At 30.7% G+C, this 26135-nt stretch overlaps 1 protein-coding gene across 1 annotated transcript in view; it reads left to right on the forward strand.

The window, feature by feature from the left end:
* LOC148303035 (uncharacterized) overlaps nucleotides 1-26135 on the forward strand; it is a 132225-nt gene that overhangs the window by 59077 nt on the left and 47013 nt on the right. Inside the window, exon 2 of the mRNA XM_088270656.1 lies at nucleotides 17458-17558. Coding sequence (XP_088126782.1) covers nucleotides 17480-17558 — 79 coding nt within the window. The 5' untranslated portion in view covers nucleotides 17458-17479. The remainder of the gene's footprint in view (nucleotides 1-17457; nucleotides 17559-26135) is intronic.

Consider the following 26135-nt stretch of genomic DNA (forward strand, 5'->3'; position numbering starts at 1 on the left):
AAATTGATTCCGTATCCACAATAATAATAAAGTTAATATATTTGCCCACTGAAATATATTTGCAATATGTTAATTTTGAAATATGTTAATTTTTATATATTTGCCCACTGAAAAATATCAAATATCCGAAAATGTTTATTTTCATTTTTATGGAATTTGATATCTTTAAAATAGATGTGGCGTCTGCTTGATGGAAAAGCACTGCAACTTATTTAAAACAAAATGCAAAAGAAAAGAAAAATAGTTTTCAATTAAATCAAATGTTGGTATTAATTTTAAGTTGTCGAATAAAAAAATGATGATTCTGTTTAATACTATGTTAGACTATTTATTGGGAAATAATTCTACATTTTTACACCGGGTCTAATAGCTGCTTTCGTATTTTCAATTTCACGAACCTGTCTGAATTTTGTAACCTTTTGGGATGGGCGGGAATTCGTTAGATGTTTCCCGCTAATTATTGACAGGCAGCCAACTTAATTAATAACAGAAGCCAAATATAGTGTTGCTGTTAAAGGTATAAACGCGTACACCGAGCTGTATATTTTACGTTGATTAATTCACGTTCAATGCGTTTTATTATCGAGTAAAAAAATAGTTTGTAAGTACGGGAAATAATAAAAACGCTATGTGTAAAAATATTCAATTTAGCCCTCGTTAGGCTTTTTTACGCGTATTCACAATTACCTTTACAATTTGATATTTAGCAATTTGTGATAAAAAAATACGTTTAGGTCAGTCTTCACCCCTATATCCTACCCTCATCATATTAAAATGATCTAGTAAACTACCTTCACTTCGCAAACCCATGCGTTTAGTATCATTCAACATAACGAAACCTCCATCAACAATGTATATTGATATTAAATAATTATATGTTTATTTTACTTTCTCCTTGCGTTCAAAAAACATCAATTAGGAGATCGGTTTTATGATTCGACCCAAAAATCTGTATTTTTTAATTATTATTAAATATCCGTATAATTGTTTTACTCGCTTTAAATATCAAACACAAGCTATATATATATGCCAAATATTGACAAAAAAATTGTGAAATGTGAATATGTTATATAAAATACTATTTAATTGAAGCCATGTAAAATTACTTTAAGTGATTTTTTTAATTACCAGTACCATCACCCCGAGGGTAGAACATTTAAATATTGCACTAAACTTTCAAACAAAAATGCCGCGTTTTTTTTTTAAATTGAACATGTGTTCATTAGTGTTTGGCGCCATTGTTTGAGAAATTATATTTCGCCATGCGAAATTCGGTACCTACCCACAAATTTTTGCTCGGGTACATCGGGGTCGGGTTACAAAAGTAGCCGCTCTCTCGGGCGGGCCGTTTCCCTTGCGAATATTCAAATATTTTTTGCTTTGATTATTTTGTGTGATTATACAGACTAAATACAGACCCCCACTAACTTGACGCCAATCTCTAATGAATCTCAAGTTGCACTTTTCAATGAAATGTTCCCTTGTTTTTATTTCGTCTAGACGTCATAATTTAAATGCTACCGAAATGGCGAGCTTTGACCTGAGATCATTTATCACATCCGGCGTTTTGTATTTGAAAAAAAAACTAACTGCGAAACATTGCTGAAAACAAATCGCTGTGTAATTACTTGCCAATATTATTTTAATGTTATTTTCTATGAAGAACGCACTCAGACACGCACTGCCGGCATATTTAGGTTAATAGTTTATACATATCGTACCGTATGTAACATAACAGTATCCCTTGTTGATCAAACAAGATAACCAGTTTTTTCTGTATTCTCACAGATGATTATTTGGCACTTTTCATAGTAGGTACATAATGATCCTAACGTGACACAAATATTTATATACTTGCTGTTTGCAGTCTAAATTTTGTGTTATTCCAAATCAAATAATAATTATAACTGTTCGTGTCAGACACTTAGGCACAAAATGGTTTCTCATCACTTCGAAGGAAGTTATTAAATATCACTTCGCGGAAAACGTACTTGGTACATTCTTACTCACAGCCGGACACATTCACAGAATAATTTCGACAGCTCTTCTCCCATTTGATAGGTACTTTTAATCATTTAACCCATTTTGATTTGTTTATTTTTTATACAGTTATTTCCGATTCGCGAGTTGTGTTTTGTTTTCTTTCTCGTGACATATATTTCTCAACCAAAGTCACCATAAAAAACATTTTATTGAATTCTTCAACTCGCCAAACGAATTTTATTGTTGAATAAATTTGCAGACGTGCAAAAGTTGATAAATTAAATTAGTCGATTACACGAGTTGGACATTTTTAAAAAACAAAACCGCAACATATTTTATCGATTCGAGGAATCTTAGTAGGTGTTATTTTGATTTTGTTATTTTTCCTAAAAATAAATTGGAAAGTTAGTTAGTAATTATACATTTCTTAACTTTCGAAAATCAATTTTATATACATACACTGAAATTTTATCGAAAGCTTAAAATGATATGAAAGTCAAAATAAACATAATGCTTTCTTAATATGTTTATAAGGAATGAGAGAAACTAATCAGATGACAAAAAAGTAGCGATAGTAAGGACACTCGAGGTTCCATATCCGTATTCGTACTAATTTTTGTAATCTGGAAACGGCTTTCTTACTTTTCCCTTTAGGAAACTGTGACAAATAATATTTTAGCATTTTATTTTTTAACATAATCATGAAAAAAATGTATTTTAAATAATTTTATATGTTTTTGAAGTATTTTCACTGACTGATTTAGCAGTCACTTTCTGGTAGTATCTATCCAATTTTAATTTATGTTTTACTCGGTAAATATCAGTATTTTTAAATGTATTGTGACACGTGTTTGATATATTCCCCATCATTTTCACATACGATGTTTAAGTCCCTGGGTTTACGATTATATTCTATACGGAAGCTAATATTGTAACTTCGTGGTGTAGATAACTTAAAATTTGATTCTAATCGGTAACTTTAGCATTCTGGCAAATTTGATCGACAGCTAGTTTTGAAATACCAAAGTAGTTAGGAATAAAAATCTATAACTAAAGTTAAAGTTCTCTAAGTTTATCTATTCACTGTGATGCCAGCCCCGATGTTTTATTCCAAAAATTGAGGTCATCGTATGGCGCTAAATTCCATCAGCGTCCATTCTGTACATAGCACACAGAAAACAGTACACGCGGAGCATCCACAGCGTCCGACATTACGGTCTCACCGAATTGAATCGACGAATTGTAAATAGTTTGCCAATGTGTATGTAATTACCCGGCACTGGATCAAAAAAATCTTATTAGACGTGATTGGTTTCGTGCCAGCATCCAGACATATTGTCTGTTACAAAGGCCGCTGGTACCGTTAACTCCGGTGTTCCATCTAGGCGAGTACCAAAGTGGAAATGGAACACACGTCTCTTGAGTTGACTCTCCATGCTGGTATGGACATGGACCAATTGGTTCCCAGCGGACTGTAATAACTGGTCATTGTAAAAGTACCTACCTGCCTAACAATTAAAATAAATTAAAATATTCGATACGTCGGTATGGATATATCATTTTTACATGTAAAATAATTTTGGCTGGGTGGGAGACATTGCTTTATAGCATTAATATAGCTTATATTAAATAAATATGTGTGATCCAACATTATATGGTTCATATATGGCAGAACAGAATAATGAAAGAAAGATTTTATAAATAACTATAAATCTTCTATTAAACACTTTTAAGTGAATCTTAGCCCAGAAATTCTGAACAAAGTTTTTGACACACAAAATAATGTAAATAAAAAAATAACTGGTCAAAACATGAGTTAAAAAAAGTTAAAATTATATTTTCCGGCGTAGTAAATGAAATAATTCGGGGAGAATTTTGCATACATTTTATGGATGTTTCTGCTAATAGAAAAGCTTGTCAACGTCCAGACTTCCATATTCTTGATAACTTTTGCTAAGATATTAACAAAAAATAAAAAATAAATATATTAGATACTGTAAAAATGTATGGCTCCGAATGCTGGACGATGTATAACACATACTTTAGGCAACTAGAAACTGCTGATATGCGAATGCTTAGATGGTCAGCTGGTGTCAGCAGTGTCTCTTACAGATAAAATAAAAAGTTCACGAATTCGACAACAGACATTAATGGAACTTAAGGTAGAAGAAAGGGCATTAAGATGGTATGGGCATATTACGACGAAGAGAACCTGATCATATTGTGAATCGGGCACTTATCTTTCCCGAATAACATCTAGAGAAGACCAAAGAGTTCACGGATGCTGCAGAAAGAAAACATGATTCGAAGGCATGGCCTAGGTGAAGTTGCACAGGACAGTCAGTATCTACAACCTGAGAACGAGGAGAGCTGACCTCAACAGTCTTTAAAGACGATAAGGTGGGATGGAGCCAAGAAGACAAAGAAGATTATTTAAAGCTTTCGCTGAAATTACAATCAAAAGATATCGCGTTTGATACAGAATCCGGATAAATTTAACATAAACTTTTTATTACTTTATTATATCAAACACTGGATTATTCACCCTACGCGTAATAAATGACGTTAAAATTAGCCATGCTTTTAAATCTATTTAAAATGCTACCCGCCTGTGAAAGGAATCCAAGACAATTGCATACATACAGGTTCGCTATATTATATAAAAAATATTTTTAATTTTTTTGGTTACTCTCCAAAATTTAAAAACGCCATGAATTATCAGTTTTTTTTTTAAAGTTCACGTGTTAATAAATGGGTGTCCAAAAAAAAGGTTTCATTAGATCTCAAGGGCGTCGCTTTTTCCGCTCCACCGGATACCACCATGCACCAGTGACTTCGGTGTACCCGGCGTCCACCGGTGCATTTCACTATTTATTATGATTATATGATGAAACACTGACTTCTCTACGCCATATTACAATTTATTGCTGTTACGAAATGGTGCTGCAAAGAAAAAACTCCATGGGAAAATATTCCAGGACGATTTGAAGCAAAAATTGACTGTTTTTTGTTATTTTTTTTTAAACAATACTCTTTTCCGGTGACAGTTATTAATATGTTCAACTAAAGAATACATACATTGTACTGTTTTGCAAATTTTAATAAAAAAATATTTTTTGGGTCGTGAAGCCCTTAAAATAATAATTCTTAACGGTATAAGATATTATGTAATTGTAATGTTTTTGTGAGTATAGGTTTAAAAAACAATTGTTTACGCTATATGACAGAATGCGTTAAATTTTTGTTTTTTTGAGTATGGGTTTAAAAAAATATTATTAACACTGTAAGACAGAAAGTGTTAAATATTTAAGAGCATCGATTTGAAATAATAATTGTTTAAGTTTTACTTAGTAAATAATACTATTTCTTGTAAATTGTTACTAGTATTTCGATGCATTTCGCATCATTTTCAGATACCGTATTTCAAACACGATGTTTGAAAATTATGTGGAATGCATCGAAACATGTGTCTCAATACATTTGTACAAATAGTGGTATTTACCTAGTAAAACTTAATTAATAATTGTTTAGTCGATAAGACAGTAATTGTCATGTTTTTGTGAGTATAAATTTGAAATAATAACTGTTAACGCCATAACACAGTAATTGTTATAAATTTGTGGGTATGTATTTGTCAATAATTTAGAAAAAAATTAGACTCTTGAAAGAAACCATTTATGAGTTTTATTTTTATTATACACGACTAGTTTCGAAAACATACAGATGTTTTCATCTACAAGTAAAAATTAAAACTAACGAGCAAAAAATATTTAGGGGTATATATAGAGGTTGATAATAAAAATAAATCTCATAAGTGGTTTATTACAAGTGTGCAATTTAAAAAAAATCAACATGTCATTCCACAAAGTTAACGCCAAAGCAATAAATAATATATATTTTTCGAGTTTTTTTAAGTATGAATTTGAAACAATATTGTAATTTATAACGCTATAAGACAGTAATTGTTATGTTTTTGTAAGTATGGATTTGAAATAATATTGTAATTGTTAACGCTATAAGACAGTAATTGTTATGTTTTTGTAAGTATGGATTTGAAATAATAATTGTTAACGCTATAAGACAGTAATTGTTAAGTTTTTGTGAGTGTAGATGAACTCAGGAAGTCGGGTACACTAACTTGCAAAATCGCTTTATTATATAAATCGTGATTAAACCCGTGGACCGTGAGAAGCCCGAAGGTGTTAAAGCCCGTGTACCGTTATTAGAACTTCATTATATTCTAATTAACGAGAAATGTTAATCAACAATTTATTTTGTTACTCTCATTAGCATCGGGTCGCGTCCCCGCTGAGCGCTTTACCCCCAAAACACCGAATAATTCATACAGTTGATTCAAATTTAATGACTCGAATTCGGTCTGTTTTCTTGAGAATCGCCAGTCATTGTATTACGAAGATGAAAAAAATATTTTGAAGTTAACGAAACGTGACGTACGAATATATTAGCTTGTTACGTTGTCTCGCTAATTACTAGGATGATGCTGATTTTTTGGTTTTAATTACACTTGTAAGATTTAAAAAAATACCTTTCTTAGACTGCACACCGCAGGAAATAAAAATCACTCACCCTTACGATACAGTACATGCGTTTTAACATCCTCAATTTTTTGACATAAAGGTCTCTTATATGAAAAAAGCCATTATTTTTAGTACAAGAAAAATAATTAAAAGACAATCTTTGTTACTATTTTTTTAACATATATTATAATTGTCTTACCATGGAAGAAGCATATATCAGTTTTATTCGAATGAAGCTATTTGGTTTACAAATTGTCAACTGAGGGCAACATCGTCAGGCAAAATCCTACATTTATTCCAAATAACTACTATCAAACGAAAAGAATCCACCAACAGTGCATATATATGTACATCTTTCAAAAAATAATGTTCGATAATGGATAGAATGGTGAAAGGTACAAGTGATCACATCAGTCAGCCAAATGCCAGGTTGTTAAGCCTTGATATATTATCATGTAAACATTTTACCTTATATTATTTTTATTATAAATCTTTAATAAAAATGAATACCTTTTAATTTTTTATGATTATTTCAATTTTTAGAGCAAAATAAATTTTTTATATTAATAATATTTTTGTATGCCTTGTGTATACCACAAAATGTTTCTCCCTTTATTCCCCAAAGATGTGTATTGGAATCGGGACCGAACTTGTTTGGGGACGACAAACAAATTTGGGTATCGGTGGTGTTAACATCGGTCGCTTAAAACAAACAGATTTATTCGGGGTGACATAACAGAGAAACAAAGATTTTGAATTAAATTTTAAATATTAAAAAAAAAATTGCACTGTTCGTATATTAAAAACGAATAATCATACTTTTTTACCCTATAGTACCTACTTACACCTACTATGTAATATGACACAGATTCCTTACATAAAAGCTTCCAAAAATTCATTACTGTATTCAAGCTTAATATATAAATATTTGGTGCTTTAGATAACTATTTCATGCCTTCCTGATTTAAACCGAAGGGATATTTGATCTCATAAAATATAGATTTAAAATAAATACATTTTGAATTAAAAATAAGATTTAAAAAACGCGTATATATCTCATTTATAAGTTTTTATAAAATTAAGCAATTACAAATCTATTGTAATAATTTTTAAAAAAACCTTAGAAAATATTTTTAAGATTTTATTTGTAATATTTACATATTTTTATTTGATTTTATTTTTAGTGCAAAGTTTGAGATAAAGTGTGCAAGCTTCTAAGGTTGATATGGCATATACATTATATTGACCACGATGAAAGAATAAAAATAACAAAATTACATCAAAATGATTAAAAGATATAACAGTAATAACAATATACAAAAAATAAAATGAAATGATATAAAATATATACATGTCTACACAAATACACGCATAAACACATATATAACACACTCTTAGACATATATACATACAATGATAAGAATAGATCTTGAATTTAAGTACCACAAAATATTTAAAGCCTGCATCTATTATGTATAATAAAATTGGAACTTCTGCTATTGTTGTTTTTTCCCTAATTTACGAAGATGTTTGTCATTAACATTCAATAATTTTTTTTATTTAATTTTCTGTTTAAAGCTTTATTTTTTCCTGTATATGCGACCTAGAATCTCCGATATTCAGTATTAAGCATAGCTAATATTTACTGGCCACGAGAATGCATCGTGGGAATATTTGGGATTAAAATAGAACCACAATACGAAAAAAATCAAAGCTAACTGTTATATAAATACATGCATCTTAAAAGCTTTTTTCGTCAATGACAACTTGTGTCTTATCGCTAAATAAAAAAGACTGATAGATATAAAATTAATTACATTTTATAGCAAGGATCGATGTGTGAGTTAAGCTTCAATTTGAAAATGAATTACATATAATGAAATTGATGACATGACATTAGATAAATCTAATATATAATGTCCCGTTAGTGTTGTTATTTAAAATAATATGTTATAATATTTAATTTTAGATCAAGATTGATTCTTTAATTTCATTAGCGCGTTGTTGTGTTTTTTTGATGCACTGACCGTTATTGAGAATTTTATTTTATACGCCTGACGTCTGTCGTTAGCATACTTTAACCTTGCTTAGTAGGTTATAAAATTAAACTTATGTAAATCGAGAATACAACAGTAAGACTACAATATTTTATTTAATACACAATATGTTTATATATATATATATATATATATATATATATATATATATATATATATATATATATATATATATATATATATATATATATATACATTTGATTAACTTAGAAGTGTGGTAAAAAACTGAATTTCAAATTGATGCTACTGGTTTAGAAAGAGTCTCGTCATCTATTGATGAGATGTCCGTCTCTATAGTATAGTGGTAAGCGCATTTGACTATCGTGCTTGAGGTTCAATTCACTCTCACGTTTATTTGAAATCACGCTGGTAGAAGAAATGGAAGACTGATTACCTTGTATTCGTGGAATATTGATATTAAGATAACACTGCATTGATACGGTATTATGCTCTTTGCGCAATTGCTGTATATAAGGGTTAAAATAAATATAAAGAAAATAAAAGCACGATTTATAATTTAGGGAGATCATATGTATCCGGATTTATTAGCAACCTCACCAATTGCCACATATGCCATATTTCTATCCTAAATCTATCACAAATTCCAAAAAATATGTACTTTGATAAAATATATAAGAAAATGAATGAAATGATAAAATATAATGTTGAGAATAGAAAAAAAACAATAAAGGGGATAGTTTAGAGATATTTTTAGAAAACGTATTTATTTCTTCATAAATGTATAATAAAAGGATCTAAAAATAAGAAGTACCATAAATAACCTTGACTGCATATAAAAAAGAAAATAACAAAAAATTCTACAAGCTGTCTTTTGCAATATGTGATCCCAATTTCCGAATTCGACCCGAGTCAGCCTCGTTGTTCCAGAAGATATATAATCTAAATCCAGAAGTTTCCAGACGCATAAATATCCTGGAAGCATCCTGCGGGATATCCCACTCTCCACAGGGTCCTGTTTATTACCACCTGAATCCTGAATTTATGGGAATTGCACGCCATGGGAAAATATCGTCGCGGAACTTCTACAAGTTGGCTACTCCAATTTTATCGAAAATATCTGCGGTCATTGACCTTCTCGCATAAATTCAGAAAAATGGTAATAACTACAACCTATAGTTTAAGCTTCAATAATTTCAAAACTTAATATTATTTTGCTCAAAAACCCCTTCATATTATTTTATAATAATTATTTAAAAAGTTAATTTTTTATGCGTCGTTGAAAACAAAAGCCGAAGAAGAAAGAACGGTAAAACAAATAAGTTAAGCTAATGTAGTTAGAATAAATAAGAGAGAATGACCGTGGAAAAGGCGAAGAATGTTTACAAAGACAGAGTGTTGTGGCGTTTTATTCTCTCGGATAGTTAGTTAGTTATTTATGCATCAGAACCAGCGTTAAATCACTATAAAAATATTTCACTATTTACATATGTATGTCGATTTTCCCTTATAAAACATGCAAAGCATAAAATGTTCAGTTATATACTAATTTTTCTATATACTTAGTTTCGTGTTAAGGCACATCGACCAAATATTTTCTCTATCTTTTTTTTATTCAACAGAACGAAGCCTCTAACTGGCAATTTCTAAAATAAAATTGAATTATTATGCAAATATTTATTTAAAGTACAGATATTATGCCTATAAGTTATTCAAAAAACCAAACATATGTACATGCTTATTGAATTTAATATTAAAATATATTGACGTTCAAAAAATATGTTGTAAATAGAACATACCCACGTTCAAAGTGTAGTGGTTAGCACGATTGGCTACCATGCCGGAGGTCCCCGATTCGATCTCCGTGGGGGTCAAAATAAATTTGAGTGATTTTTCACTCAAATATTTGTGTTATATTACCCTGGACTGGTACGTGAAGTGATCACCTTCCGTCATAGGGATGATCACCTTCCCTTCATATAATTAACGATCAATACAACACTGCGTTGATGCGATGCAGTATACTATGCACCGTTGGGTGTGGGTAAAAGCTAGAAGAAGAAAAAGTAGAAACTTTTAGTAAAATATATGTTTTAAAAGTCACAGTATATGTAAACATTTTTTGCTGTTTATACAAACATTTATAATTGAAGTAAGTTTATCATCGTGTTTTGTAATCTGTATACATTAAAAACATTTCATTGTAATTTTATTTATTCTCAAAGAATCATGGATACATGTTTCCGTATGCAGTTTGTTGGTAAGGATAATGTCTTAAACAGGATATTAATATTTACATATCACAAGTCTCCTTGTTAGTAATTAAGTTTAACTATTTTCTTAATCTAAACAATTGAATGTGTTACTAGTTAGTAAAAGATGTTCAACGAAAGAAAATAAACAATTATACTTATTTTTCTTCCTATGACCTCTATCTTTACCAAGTGGTGCAACACAAAACGATGCGATGTAAAATCTACGAGAGAAATGTAATCAATCACGATATGTGCATATACAAATAAAGTTTAATTGTGTGCGGATCGTTGATAAATAGAGACCTTAAATAATATTAAAACGTGTCATGTTCTTAAATTGACACGATGCATTTTGCTTCACATATGTTTGTATTTGCCTGCAAACAATAAATTATTATTATCCGAGCAATGTTAAAATTAATATATGAATACATAATACATTACACGTAGGTATGACAATATTATGAATACTAAATTTTAGGTAAATATTTGTGATTTATAATAGCAATAATTATTTAATATCACCAGAAGAAAGAACTGATCACCTTGCCTTGAATAACGATCGCGTCGAAGTGATCCAGTGCTTAAAATACTAATGAAAAAGATAAAGATGAATAACGTGGTTCTTAAAATTATCCATAGATTTTTCATTTCGCTTGGTTTCACTTTCAAACCACTGTTTCCTAAAATCTTTTGTAACACGTATTTCGATGCATTTAATTTTCAAAACGCCATGTTTGAACCAACATGAAAGAATTTTAAAGTTGTTGTTCTTCGTACGTTGAAGGGTACAGCAAGGGTAGGAGATATTTTATAAATATTTTTTTAAACATGGGAATTATGTGGGAGGCTTTTTTCATTGTCAAAATGTTTAGTATGGGCTGATTGTTATTTATATTTTTATGCATTTCCGTTGTTTCAAAATGTTTCAGTTTATGACTTTTCGTACTTATTTAGCAAGTGAGAAGGAAATTGAAAATGGGTAAATATTACCACAAAGTGACTGCCGAATCAATTTATGAAATTAAAAATATTTCTTTAAAGTGAGAGCGTATAAATTGAATGTAGTAGCTTTATATTACTTTTTTATCATTATTAATATTTAAGATTATGAATAAATTAATATTCTTAAATTCTTACATGAAAAATTTAATTTAAAATATTTCCCGGAAACTTTAATAAATTACCTGAAGTATTCAGCAAATTCTCTCAGACCGAAATCATTAAGTGGAATTCATAGTACAGGAATAATGGTGAAATAAGAAATTGTGGGGAATATTACGCAGGTGGATGGGAGAACGGGAGAAAGATGAGGTAATATAAGAAACATGAAGGACTACCAAGAAACCAGTTTGTTTAATAAGCTGTCCTTTCTGCTTGGCGATATTAAGAAAATTTCATATTCATAAGAAAAATGAACGCTTCTTATTTTTTGCATGAAATCACAATAAACAAGATAAAATACCGCTCTTAACAACGAAATTCTTATATACGAAAATACTTTGTCATAATATAATCTTTTCTTTCAAATAATGATAAAAATACTCGCATTATATAAAATATATGACATAAATACGACTTAAAATACAAATATATATATAGAAAGGAACCGTGGCGTAGTTGGGTGGACCCTCGACTGTGAAACTGGCGTAACGGTTTCGATTTCCGCCAATCGCACAGTGAATTGAAAAGAGATATATTTTCAATTGGTCTGGTATTTGTGATGTATTTTATACATCTACCACCTTATTTCTAATATCTTTACTGAAGATAACCCTCTATAAGTAGAAGCTTTGTCGGTTGATTCTTCAATATATACATATGGACATCTTAAAACATTCCTTTTTAAAACCTTTATCCCTCCACCTAAATAGGACTTAGGGCACCGCATCCATTTTACCTGATTGTAATGAGAGCAAAGTGATCAGTCCTGCGCCCTTGATTCTTAAATAAAGTGTGTTTGAAGGGTTACAGATGACGTAAGTGAAGAGATTATGGGTAAAGGACATTACTGTTATATGGTAAAGGAGATGTAAGGGGAAAGTAAAAAGGAAGATAGGAAAAGCAAAATAGCAACAATTGAGTTAAAAGTCAAAACAGTACTTTTGTATTTATAAGATTAATTTCACAGTTATCATAACTAAATCAAAGATATAGAGATGATCGGGTATTTTCAAGGTTAATGTTTTTTTTTAAATTATGAATATTTTGTAAAATGCAGTAAACGTAATGTTTCTAAAAGTATTTTGAACTCACCTTTTTCAAACTCAATTTTTATAATTAGATTTTTTTTTCACTTCAACCTTTAAAAAAACTCCCTCAAAATTAAAATAACCCCACAACAACCATAAAGAATATATTTCTGAATCTACCATATATTTTATTTAAAAATACACTCACTCAAGTCTCAATTCCGCTCACATTTTAAGAACCGTTTCTCAAAATGGCGGTACCGTCGATAATTTCAAAATTATTCAAGTAATCCGCCTTGTAAATAAATCTCGGTAAATCCAATCCCGGATTAATTTTTTGGCGAATTTATGACTAAGATAAACGCGGAGCGGATGCCGCTTATTGGCTTCCCCGTTCCCCATCCTACTCACACCGGAAAGGCTAACTTTACCATATAAATCTACATAGTTGTGCCCGTGGGAAATGAGAATATATAATATATCAACATCTTTTTACCTGCGAGAAGCTCCAGCCCTGTTTATCTCGTTGAAATATGTTCGTGGCTTCAGGTGTTGAAAGTACGCAAACTGGGAAGCTTTTTACTCAACTTTTATTTGATAAATTTGTAGAAAATTTCGCGTTTTTCATGGACATTTTTTCAACTCACAAGTCCCTGGACAATACTCATATTTTTATTTAAAATAATTTATTAAACTTACTCGTACTTAATTATAAACTAACAAAAGTAAAATAAATCATTAGTATCTAAAAAGTGTTACAATCATAATGTCGACAACATTAGTAATAATTTTAAATTTTATTAATGCCTTTAAATTTTTAAACAATATGTTTTTGGTTTTTAAACTGGCGAAAGTGATTCCAAAGACTGTCAATGTTAAAAATGCAGTAGATTTGTAGTCAGTATGCCCTTACATCCATTAAAAGTCACTGTTTGGTGTGCTTTATGGGCAGGTGGAATCGTTAGCTTATATATTTTTTAAAGACAATGCCGGCCAGAATATTACGGTCAATAGAGAACGCTACAGAGCTACGATTAATGACGTCTTCGTATTTTAGTTGAATGACTTTGATGTGACAGAGCTGTGGTTTCAACAAGATGACGCAACATGCCACACGGCGGATGACACTATCAATTTATTGCGGGAAATTTGAATTTGTTAACCTTTAAAAAAACACCCTGCATAAATATTTAATAGAATTTTATGTAAAACAAAATCTGAGGAAAAAATAGCTTCAATATTTTTTACATATTTGGCGCACAGTAACGCTATTTCAAAAGTCAAAAGTTATTTCAGATTCAGAAGTCCCTCAAGCAAGCTTTTGAATTATCGTCCTCTGTAGAAAACTTTGTACACTTTTGAGTTTTCCTGAAAGAAATAAACCAGCCTTTTGAAAAAAACTCTCGGTACAAAATTTTCTTATTTGTTTCTTCTTTATGGAGGCACTTGAGAAAAATTGAGAGAAGTAATTTAAAGTTGAAATTGATATGTCAAAGCTTTGAGGCCCGTGAAAAGTTTAATCGAATTTAAGTTTTACTGTGCATCCTAATGAAATCATTAAATTCCCAAAAATTAGTCGCCTTCTTGAATTTTTTTTAGACTGACAAGAATATTTGAACGATATTTGTGAACTGTTGTATTTTATGATATGTCTTTATTCTTGTTCTTGTTATACGTTAACAATGTCCGCTATTGAAACTACACCATTGTTAGGAAAGGATCAGAAAACAAGGCCAACGATTTCAATTTCAAATTCAATTTCAACATCAGATGAAACTCAACTATTATTAATACGATTTTTGGATGAAAAATTTAAGATGAAATTAAACTTTTTAATTGCAGAAAATCTGTGTTGAAAAGTCGAATGGTGAGCATACTGTCCTCTCAGGATCCTTAAAAACTATGCTTCTCTGCATTGTATGTATGTCCCTACTAGAATCAACATCACACACACACACACACACACACACTTGCTACACATTCACACATTCATTCATTTGCTAGATCTACACTAAATATTTTGTACTAATCTTTATGTTTCTGTGGTTAACTTTAATTGGATTGTTTAATGTATATCTTTTAATTGTTTAATGTATATGTTTTAATATATTGCTGTTGTTAACCCAAATAAAAAACAAATAAACATGTAAACACTGACAAGGGTCAATCTACAACCAGGCACTACCATCGACACGGTATTCTCCCGTTATTTAGAAAATTTCCAGTCTAAATTATTTATACCATATGATGACTTAATGGAAAGTTATGAAGAAAAGTAATATTTAATATTCTAAAGAGAATTTTTCAAAATATAAATTCCACATAAGGATTTCTAATCCTGAAATAATAATATCGTCAACAAAAGTAAATCACATCTAATGTGCGAGAGTGAAGAATGGTTTTTTCTCTCTCTTTTTTAGATCGTGATATTTCCAAAAAGCGTGTACTCGTATAAGGGAGCTTAATGTATAGTACAAATTTTAATTTAACTAATTATTTATTGAATAACCGATAAATTTTCTATCCCCATTATTGGACTGTATATAATCTTGTGCTTCCTTAAGAAATATGAATGCACCTCTCAATTAAATCCTTTGCCCTTATAAATTGTTATATTCCATAATTTACATATTCCCTTTTACCTCTCGTATATCTTTACTGTTTTTTGGTTACGTACTCGAATTTTATAACGTAAAGCTTTGTACTAAGATTTGGGTGGTCCGTTATCCAATTCAACCCATCCCATTACGGAGGCTGTAAAATGGTAATAATACAAATATGGTAATAACAAGTAATGGTAGGTAATATAAAACCCAGTAAGTAATGGTGATATCGAATAACGCACCGCGTACCATCAACAATAGTATTAAAATATAATTATTTAACATTGAAACCTACATCGTACTTTGATTTTATTTAATGAATTGAAATTTATTATCATGTCCTATTTTTAATTGAGTATTTGATAACTCTGAATATTTTTGTTCGTGCTCTTTTACAGCTTTAAATAATTGAGGCAATTTATTTTTGTATGTAATATAGATGCTCTGTTTATTTTATAAGTAATTTTAACCTCAGCTTAAGGGAAAAAAAACTTAAGTTCTACTTGTAAATTCCTGTTTTTTAATATGCACTTTATATTTTAAACGTATTAAACGTACGTTTGATGGCTATGCGACACTAAATATGTACATACGAGCCAGATGTGACAAATATTGCCAAGCAATCTGACGCTGCACCAAAGGAAAGAATATCTTCGATAAAACATATATGTATTATTGTTTTTCCAAGAATAAACAATATACAATATCAGCGAAACGCCCTTGATGTAGTATTTTACGAAAATGACGTTCTATATATGAGTACATATACTCGTATATATATATATATATATATATATATACACATGTGTGTTTGTTTAATACAATTTATAATAATTTTACGCTTATACCATGAAATATGTACGTACATTTTATTATTATAGAACAGGCTTCATTCTTTTGAGAGCGTGCCATATCTAAAATTAAACCATCCAAAAATATGTCTCCTACGAAACGAAAATAATTTTTCAAAACAAAATGATTTTCTTATCATTCCTACATTCGTATATTGTTTCTTTATATTCTCATTTTATGCTCTTTTGGCCCGCCATAAATATATTTTCATTTTCTTTTTTTATAGACAAAAGCAATTTCTTACAGCGGTAGAGAATAATATTATGACAAAATAAAGGAGAACTACAATCCAGCCAATTATAAAGGTTCTCAAAATTTGTTCGCATTAAATAAATACAAATTGTTTTTTAAATCAACGTAAGGGAGTATATTTTTGATAATGTCCTTAAAAACTGAGATATTAATTATTCATATCAGAATAATTTAACAAATAATGGTGAATAATTAATTAATTTAATATGAGGTTATCAGTTCAGTGAAATGTATTGTTTTATGGTAAAAAAGCTAAATATCGAATTTCTGTATTACATTTCCCATGACAGTATTTTATGAAATGGCACCATACGTCTCTATGAAAAAACTCACATTTTAATATTTAACAATAATTTATTTATATAATATTAAGTATGCGAAAAACATGTGATATTGATTTTTGAGTTTCCTACTGATATTTATGGGTGAAACTGCATTTTATATAATAAAACGACAACTTCGTATTTTTTCTACTTTTATTTTATGTGATCAATTACCGTGTTTCGACGTTATCGACACCGTCGGACTGATTTCGTTTTATGTGAAGTTCGTTTTATTTAAAAAAAATAGACGTAGTAAAATATGTTGCAATAATAAAAACGATAACTTTATTCTTTGTGTAAAATTGTCATACCTAGTATACTGTAGCATAGTATATAATATAAACAAAACTCTTAGATTTTATTTATAATGTCAAAGAAACGCACATTTATTTTCACTCTATTTAAATATAAGATAAATAAAAATTCATTTGTTTTTTTTTCCAGATTGTTGGGCTGCAAAGGAAGAATGAGTGTGGAGGACGCGCGGCGCGGTGCTCTCGCGCTGGCGCTTCTATTGGCGATACTAGCGCCACTCGCCACTGCCGGTAAGTCTCACAACTTATTACAAAGCTCCTTAAGGTTGCACAGTTTGACATTCGCATGATATTATTTCTTATAAGAAATACAAATGTTGTATAAAATATAACTGTTATGTACACTGAACACTGGCAATCAAAATGTGTGTGAAAAGTCCGTGTGAAAGAATTCGGGAATTTCTGAAACAGTAATGCACAATTTCTTGCAAATGCAATATTTTTTTATTAATTAATTCGGCAATAACTTTGTGGTAATATCTACCGATTTAAAATATTTTTTTTACTGGGTATGAAACACTTCTTAGCACAATTTATTGTGACACTTGTTTCGATCATATATGGTACTTGATAATGACCTTGAGTATATTGAAACGCGTGTAACAATATATTTTGACAAATGGTGACACGTAAAAATCCGATTTGAAACAAATATTTTTTTGAGGGAAAATCGTCAATTGGTATCGTACATATTGTATACAAAACATATCATTTTATGTGATTAATGTAAATAAACGGAAGTTATATACATCAAAATACGTGACAAAAATCATTAAAATTCAATTTATTTCCATTAATTAAGTAATCCATTTTTATTTAAAGTTTTAATTGGTAAATACCAATATATCTTAAAATCGATTGTGAAAATGTATGTTTATTTCTATGCATTCTGCATCATTCTCAAACACCGTATAAATGATACGGAATGCATCGAAAAACAAGTAAAAAAAGATTATTTTTAAATAGTCGTTTTTACCAAGTAAAACATAAATTAAAAATAAATATACTTTGTTTAACATTCTTCTTCGATTAGAGCGCTTAATATTGTAGAAATTCGTTAGAAGGAAGTTCAGCCTACGATGGTAGGTACTTCTATTCTTATAACTGTTAAAAAGATATTGCATGCGGCCAGTACCTCTTATGGCATCTTAATTTCATATAATAGATATTACGACCAATTATAATTATCCCAATCGCTTTCATTTTTCTTCCACAACCTCTTATTAGCGTCACTTGATTGATCGCCCGTTTAAAAGCGGATACTTATCTGTGGAAATAAAACGCCCTTTACGCGTGGATTTGATTGCATTTTTCCAGAGTATAAATCACACCGCTTGTCCGAGCCGTCTCATAGACGGTGTTAACATATTCATAGTCATTTCATACTGTTTAGATAACGTGGAGATATAGAGATAGCCCGTAGGGCAGCCGGCAGAGTACAGTTAGTAATGTACCATATAGAATTACTCACATACACATGTAACGTACTAGCCATCTTTATTTTAATAGACATGTATACGTATAATCCTATACTGAACCAAGTAATTTTACATTTCTTATATTCTAATAACGTTATCTTTAACGCAAATTATAATACATAATGAACGTGAGAACAAAACGAGGATGGCCGAAAAAGACTTGGCACGACCAGATCAATCAGAACCTAAAATCGGGTGGTGTCGAAAGTCTACGTAATCGCAGATCAGATGACTAGATGTATGGATTTGAAGGGTCTAGTAATGCCAGGACAGAAGAGTGTGGCGTTTCATCGTTTCTACCTACCCCTGTGGGGAAACGACGTGATGGTAGCAGTAGTAGTGGTATAATAAAAAATAAATATAGCAATTTACTATATGTATAGATACGTAATATACACATTTTTACCTTTCGTTATGAAGTGGTCAACACGTTGGGCTATCGCACCGCAGGGTTCGATTCCCAGGGGTCTAAATTTCATAAGATCATTTCCTTTAAATCTTCGTGATTTGTATGAGGAAACAAAATAATTACGGATTAGCTTAGCTACTAATTATACACGAAGGATAGGGATTCATTCAGCCCTGAATAATTTTTGGTATTTTTTCGCATTCCGCTTTGGCAAGCGCAATGTCAAGGGACTGCCTAGAAAGAGGGTTGGACTCTCACATAAAGCCATAATTATTTTATATAATGGATGCTGTATCGTGATATTTAGCCTCAAATTTAGCGATGATGTATTTCAAGATGGTGATCTCTTTATAGTTTTGGGGTCTTCTCTCATTCTGCTTTGGCAAGCGTAGTCAAGGGAGTGCCTAGAAAAAGGGTTGTAAAAACACTCATATAAAACCATAATTCTTTGATAATGGATGCTGTATCGAGGTATTTAGCCTCGAATTTAGCGATGATGGATTCCGAGATGCTGATCTCGTGTCGTGGGTCCCTCGCGGGCTATACAAAGTTGCGCAACGATTTTTTCAAATTACGCCCGTACTAAATTATACACCAAGTATAGATTACCGTATCTTGTATAGATTATCGTAACAGCCTGTATCTCGCGCGGCATAATTATTTACCAAGCCCGAGTACCGAGACCCAGTGAGGCATGAGAAATATTTAGGAACAGGCATATCCACACGTTTCTGTAATTTTTATAATCACGATTTTTTGACAGATTCCGAAAAAATCACCGCGTAAAATGTACATCAACCTACCGCCTAAGTATAGCTCAGAATGAATAGAAACACGATTTGTGATTTTCTTTGTGAGAGTATGAATTTGTCCCTAATAATCACAATCAAAATACTTTATTTTTTACATTTTTTTGACATCTCAAGAATGATGAAGAAGAATATGGAAGTCTGGGTGTTTACAGGGCTATTATAGGCTGGTTAGTATCAATGATTGACCACTAAAGTACTCAAATTTTTGGAACTCCTAGATATATAATTTATCTCTTGACACAGTAAATATGAGTTCACAACAGTCGTCTATGTTTGATTGAGAAAGCTTTATTTGGGCGTATGCAAGATCCGAACGTCAAATTATTTTTACTTACAAACGCCTGAAAATATGATTTTCAATTTTCATCTTATTTTGATACCTCAACATATATGAAGAAAAATATAGAAGTCTGAGTCCATTGCCTGTCATGGTTTGGTTAAAGTGATTGCTTTATACACGTGTAATATTCACCTTTCTACCGATGATTGCCAACCATACTAATTCAATTTCAAGAATTGTATTTATCCTTCATTGACATATTCTTTCATATGAGAGTTCTCAACACTACCTATGTTGGAGTTGGCCAAGGTTATTTTGAATTTAAAAGAGATATTTATGAAATATACGGAAGATTCTTCCTGAATAATTTTAAACGCTAGGCGCGTCTAAAAACATGACTTTTTAAATTTTTATTTAACTTTATTTCGACAATATTCTGAAACAATGCGTTAAGAATTGTAGGTATTAAGACAAATTTCCACGATAATATTCCACAAAAAAATAAAAGTACCTACGCCTAATTGCTTTGATTCCAAAACTCACATTGAACAGACTAAATTCCTTACTATCTGCAGCACTATGGAAGCATGTTATTTAAAATTAACAGAGAGAATAGAAATCCAAGCCACTCTGTCTTCGCAAACAATTTTTACCACGTCCAAATTCATGCATTTCCTCGTACATACCCGCCGCTTATTCCGACTGCTAACCAAATTTAAATTTAAATGAAAATTTTAATAACCCTAAAACTGTTTCTTTGACTTTTACATTTAGGCACTTGTTATGGTTGCATCAGTACCTTAAAACAATTACTCTAACGGTTGTATTTCTTGTTTTTATAACTCCATCATAAAAAATACCATCTGTGTTGAAATGTACTAACTGCATCATAATCTGATCAATTCAAACCACTTCCGGTACACGCATTTTTAAAATTACTTTTTAACATATGCATACTCTCATGGTGATAATTTCACATAGGTGTTGATTTCACAATAACTGATATGAATTCTTTATCATATGATATGGGATAAGTTAAGATTGTGTTTTGATAAAATAGATATCTTTAGATTTATGTTTTGTACTGATATTTCTTGGTGACAACTGTATAGTTTTTTTCACATATAAATATTTTATTTGACTAAGTAATAAGATTTCGTTGTAAACTATGGTTTTTAACCCTTGCCTTGAAAATATATAAAACATTTATTTATTAAAATATTTTCTTTATAAAAATATATCATATTTTTGGGCATTTTCCAGTGTGTAAAAATAATATAGAGTTTATTTTTTGCGTGCAAGTCATCTTGCACGCAAATAAAATGACCTCTGCTAAATAAAAGCTTTTTCAATCCAACATAGATAGCTATTGTGAACTCATACATCATGACATGAGATTAATATATCTAAGAGTTCGACCGAAAATTTGAGTAGTGTGGTTGTCAATCATGAGTAGAAAGATAAATAGTGCAAGTTTGTAAAGGGCATCCTAAGCCTGTAAATGTCCACACTTTCATATTCTTCTTCATCTATGTTGAGATGTCAATAAACTGGTTATATTTTGTGTAAAAAAAATGTTTACATTCATTTACAATTATTGAAAAAAATGTTTAGTTTTATTTCATTACACGCGACTAGTTTCGAAAACTACAGATGTTTTTATAGGTGAATAGTTAAACTGTTTATTTTCACAACTTTGAAAGGATTGAGCCAGGCTTCGGTGCCGTAATCAAAAGGACTCTTCGACATTGCATTACGTAAATAAAGCCTGTTCGTCCATTTCACCATAACAGCAGAATATTGATGATCGCACAAGGAGAGAAACAAGTGCACTTATTTATAGCCAGGACATAGTTCGGAATGCAGTTCCTTGCACTTGGCTGCGCTGCAGATGCATCAGTTCCTCGTAGTTCCTTCTCATCATGTATTCAGGCCGGCGATAGCTAGCCTCGGATAGCGGATGGTCAGACCGCTCCTTCGTCCTGTTTTATCTTCTATCTTATATTATACACGGCAAAACACGACTTCCAACTTTAGACATTGTCACAAAAAAACGAGAACCGGATTACATTTCTAGCTTTGTAGCGAGAATTCAATGTGATTTTAATGTGATTGGGTACAGATTTATTTAAAAAATGTAAGCTAAAAAAAATATTCATTTAAACAGTATTTTTAATATTATTTTAGTCTTAGTGCCGATAAATTGGATATTTTTATAAATATAAAAATATAATATGTTAAGTTCGTATTATCAGATGTTCACGTTAACTTTTTTGAAAATATCTATTGACGTTACCTTATTAAGGTAATATATTTAATTTCTGAAAGATTTTTACCTGCTGCAACACACATAGATAACCCATATAAGTGCGAGTATTTTATAGAAATTATATTTAGAATATTGAAAGCATTGTTAACTTTGTGGTAATTTAGATTAATGTAATGTGGACTAAATGTGACCTGATAACGGAATGATTATTCCGAAGCCGGTTGTCATGAAGTAAAGTTTTTAAGTGGTATTATTATGTAATACCACAGTGATCGATGAATGTTAAGGAGAGTGATGAAGAAATTAAACTACCATTAAATGATAATATAATCGACACATATGGTACGATTTGAATAATCAAAATCAGAATAATAATACAAAAAAATAAAAAATATTTCGATTTAAAATGGAATACTTGAAAAAAACAAATTCTTAAAAAAATACATACAAAACGTATTAGCAATGTATTTGGCCGATATATCAGTCAGTCAATTGTCTCATATAATAAGAATACCGATGAATCAACCCCATAAAATTTAACAGGAAAAATTAATTAGTAATGAAATTAAAATTACTGCTGTCAGTTAAGGGTTCTGGTCATTAAAATAAAATAAAAATTTGCTTATCCTTTCGCCAATCAAACATAGGCCCCGATGCATCATAGGGCAACGTGCACACTTAAATCAGCATTCTGGTATTCGCTTAATATATCCCGAGTAAGAGGTCAATGTTCTAAAAAAGCGTCTACCTCACCACGGTGCATTATGAAAGAGATGATGGTCATTTAAAAGCAAAAAATAAGATACGGCCATCTCCAGTATAGGTGCATCCGTTGCACAACCCGCGCATGTAACACGGAATGCAAAAACTCATCATGGCTGCAGGGCTTTTAAATCGAACTGCATTCTTGCATTTTGTTATGATAATTTTGTACTCTACCCAATCTTCCAATTAGCCACACTTGAAGAAAATAAAATCATTACTTCCATTCCAGTGCAGTCAGGTTTCTTTCTCAACCTTCTTCTTCTTCTTCTTCTTGGTGTAGGCCTTGTGGCCTGTTTTTAAGAGGGATTAACCTCCTGCGATGTCGATTCCCAACTGTCAATCCATCTCTTTGGTGGTCTATCCGGGAGCCGTGAACCTTGGGTTTGGCCGTACAGTGCAATGTGGGGGAGCCTGAATGGTTCCATTATCCTCACATGCGGATACCATTGACTTCTTCGTTGCCTTACCCATTTAACGACTTCTTCGTATTATTCTCGCATTTTTCTTTATTCCATATTCTCAACATTTTACATTTCTAGAAGATTTAGAGTGCATGAAATGAGAGAAAAATGTGACATCATTTTTTTCTTTCTGTATTATCTTGATGGTTAATTACATAATGGAAATGTCATTCATCAGTTCAACATGATAATATATTTAAATTACAATAAAATATTACTACCTTACTTACCAACTAACCATCATAACGCTTCCCCTAGGCTAGGGGTAGGTAGGTAGAATAGAACGCTACACCAATCTACCTTTGCAAAATAATAATCGCCTCTTCCACATTTATACCTCTCCATATACATATACCCCCCGATTATTTCGACTCCTGACCCGACCACTTTTAAGTATTTGAAATGCTTGATCATTCCAAGTTTATTTTGGTTTTTATTTTATTTTATTTTTGTTTGCATACATTATTATTATTAAGACATATTTAGGGAATGCATCAAAACATGTGTAACAGACGATTTTAAGAAATAGTGGTATGTACCAAGTAAAACTTAAAATAAAAATTGATTTTTATAGTTAAGTTCAATATGATGGCACTTTTTAAAATGAATAATTAAACTTCATTATCAAGCTTTAAATACCGTTAAAATAATTATTATAATCACGGGATGCATAATGTTTTAATGCAATTTAAATTGAATATTCCTGGCAGCATTACTCCCAAGTATCGTATTATGAACGCTGTAAAAATAGAGAAAAACACTGAATATCAAGTTTAACGTATCACATACTAGCCTCGAGCAACGTATAACCTAAGAAGAAAATATACCCAGATACTTTTCTGTGAAACCACGGTACTTTGCTCGCATTACACGAGCTAATATATGCTCGTAATTATATAATTTGTTACTAATAAGGCCTACACTAGGTCTTGCCATTCGATGATTATATAGATGATATTAATATCGAATCAAAAAGGTTGTTACTCATTGAAAAAAATGCAATTTTTTTTTTGCCATTGCGATTTAATTTGTCAGACGCACGTTATAACTTATTGATTGTTCTATTCATTGAATTTTACTCTCAACTACTTGATTATTAATTAAATATGAATCAAAACACGATTAAATATCCTACTGAATTTACAACATTTTGAGTGTGTCCAAATACTTGTTCACAAAATCTGGATTATCTCCAATTACAGGAGTTATTTTCATATTATTTTTGACATCTCATCAAAGATGAAGAAGAATATGGAAGTCTGGGCATTTACGTGTGTAAAGTGATCACTTAAACCAGCCTATGACGGTCGTAAGCCCCGTAAATGCCCAGACTTCCATATTCTTCTTCATCTTTGATGAGATGTCAAAAAAAAAAAAAAACTACTGAATTTATTTATATTTATGATAGCTGTTTTGCCTTGGAAAGGGTGTTGTCAAACTGTATTAAAAAATACAATTACACATATTTAAGTAAGTGTAACTGGTGTTTTCAGATGAAGGCGAAACAGCTATCACAAAAACAACGAAAGGCATATTAAGACTCAGGAGGAGTTTTAATTTAAATTTATAAAAAAAATATTCATAAATCCCCGAGTTGAAATTAATTTACTAAAAATATTAATTAGAAAATACTAACTTTTTATTTGGCTATGTAGTATTTCGGTTTGGTAAAAATTAACAAATTTATTCAATTTATTTTCTTATTTGAATTCTCTCAAATAGCCGGTAGTATATTTCTTCACCCTGAGTTACTACATAAAATCAATGCTTGACAGGATATATAATATGTTTCGTTTATCATTTAATTTGTGGTGTAGAGATTTAGAGGTATTAAAAAAATATATTTGAAAAGTGTGATTGTAGGCACATCCCTAGTAAAAAGTGGTTTATAGAAAAAGTGGTTTACAAAAATATCATTGTTTAATGCACCTAAGTGGTGTTCGTGACTCTTTGTATTATGGTTCAATAATGATGCCCTCTTCGTGAACTCTTTATGTTAAAGTTAAGAATTATACTCGTACTACATACTATTATTACATATATTGGAATAGCATTGTCTGCCTCCATGGCGTAATAGTTACCGCGTTGGGCTACCATACATAGGGTACCGAGATCAATTACTCTCGAGTCAACAAGTTATTATCCTGAATTCATAGAGTCAATTTTACATTATAGTCCTATAGTAGTAGTGGGACGTATTGTTTGTATGTTGGTGTAGTGATTGTCCTGACGAAGAGACTGCTACTCGAAACCGGCAGATTAAAATCTCGGTAATATTTGAACACATATTTTTTTTATATTATTATTATATTTTGTTTAAAACTATTTTTTTAG

This window comes from Brachycentrus maculatus, unplaced genomic scaffold (assembly GCF_059751285.1).
Source record: "Brachycentrus maculatus isolate JH-2025_06_01 unplaced genomic scaffold, ASM5975128v1 h1tg000388l, whole genome shotgun sequence".
NCBI lineage: Eukaryota > Metazoa > Arthropoda > Insecta > Trichoptera > Brachycentridae > Brachycentrus > Brachycentrus maculatus.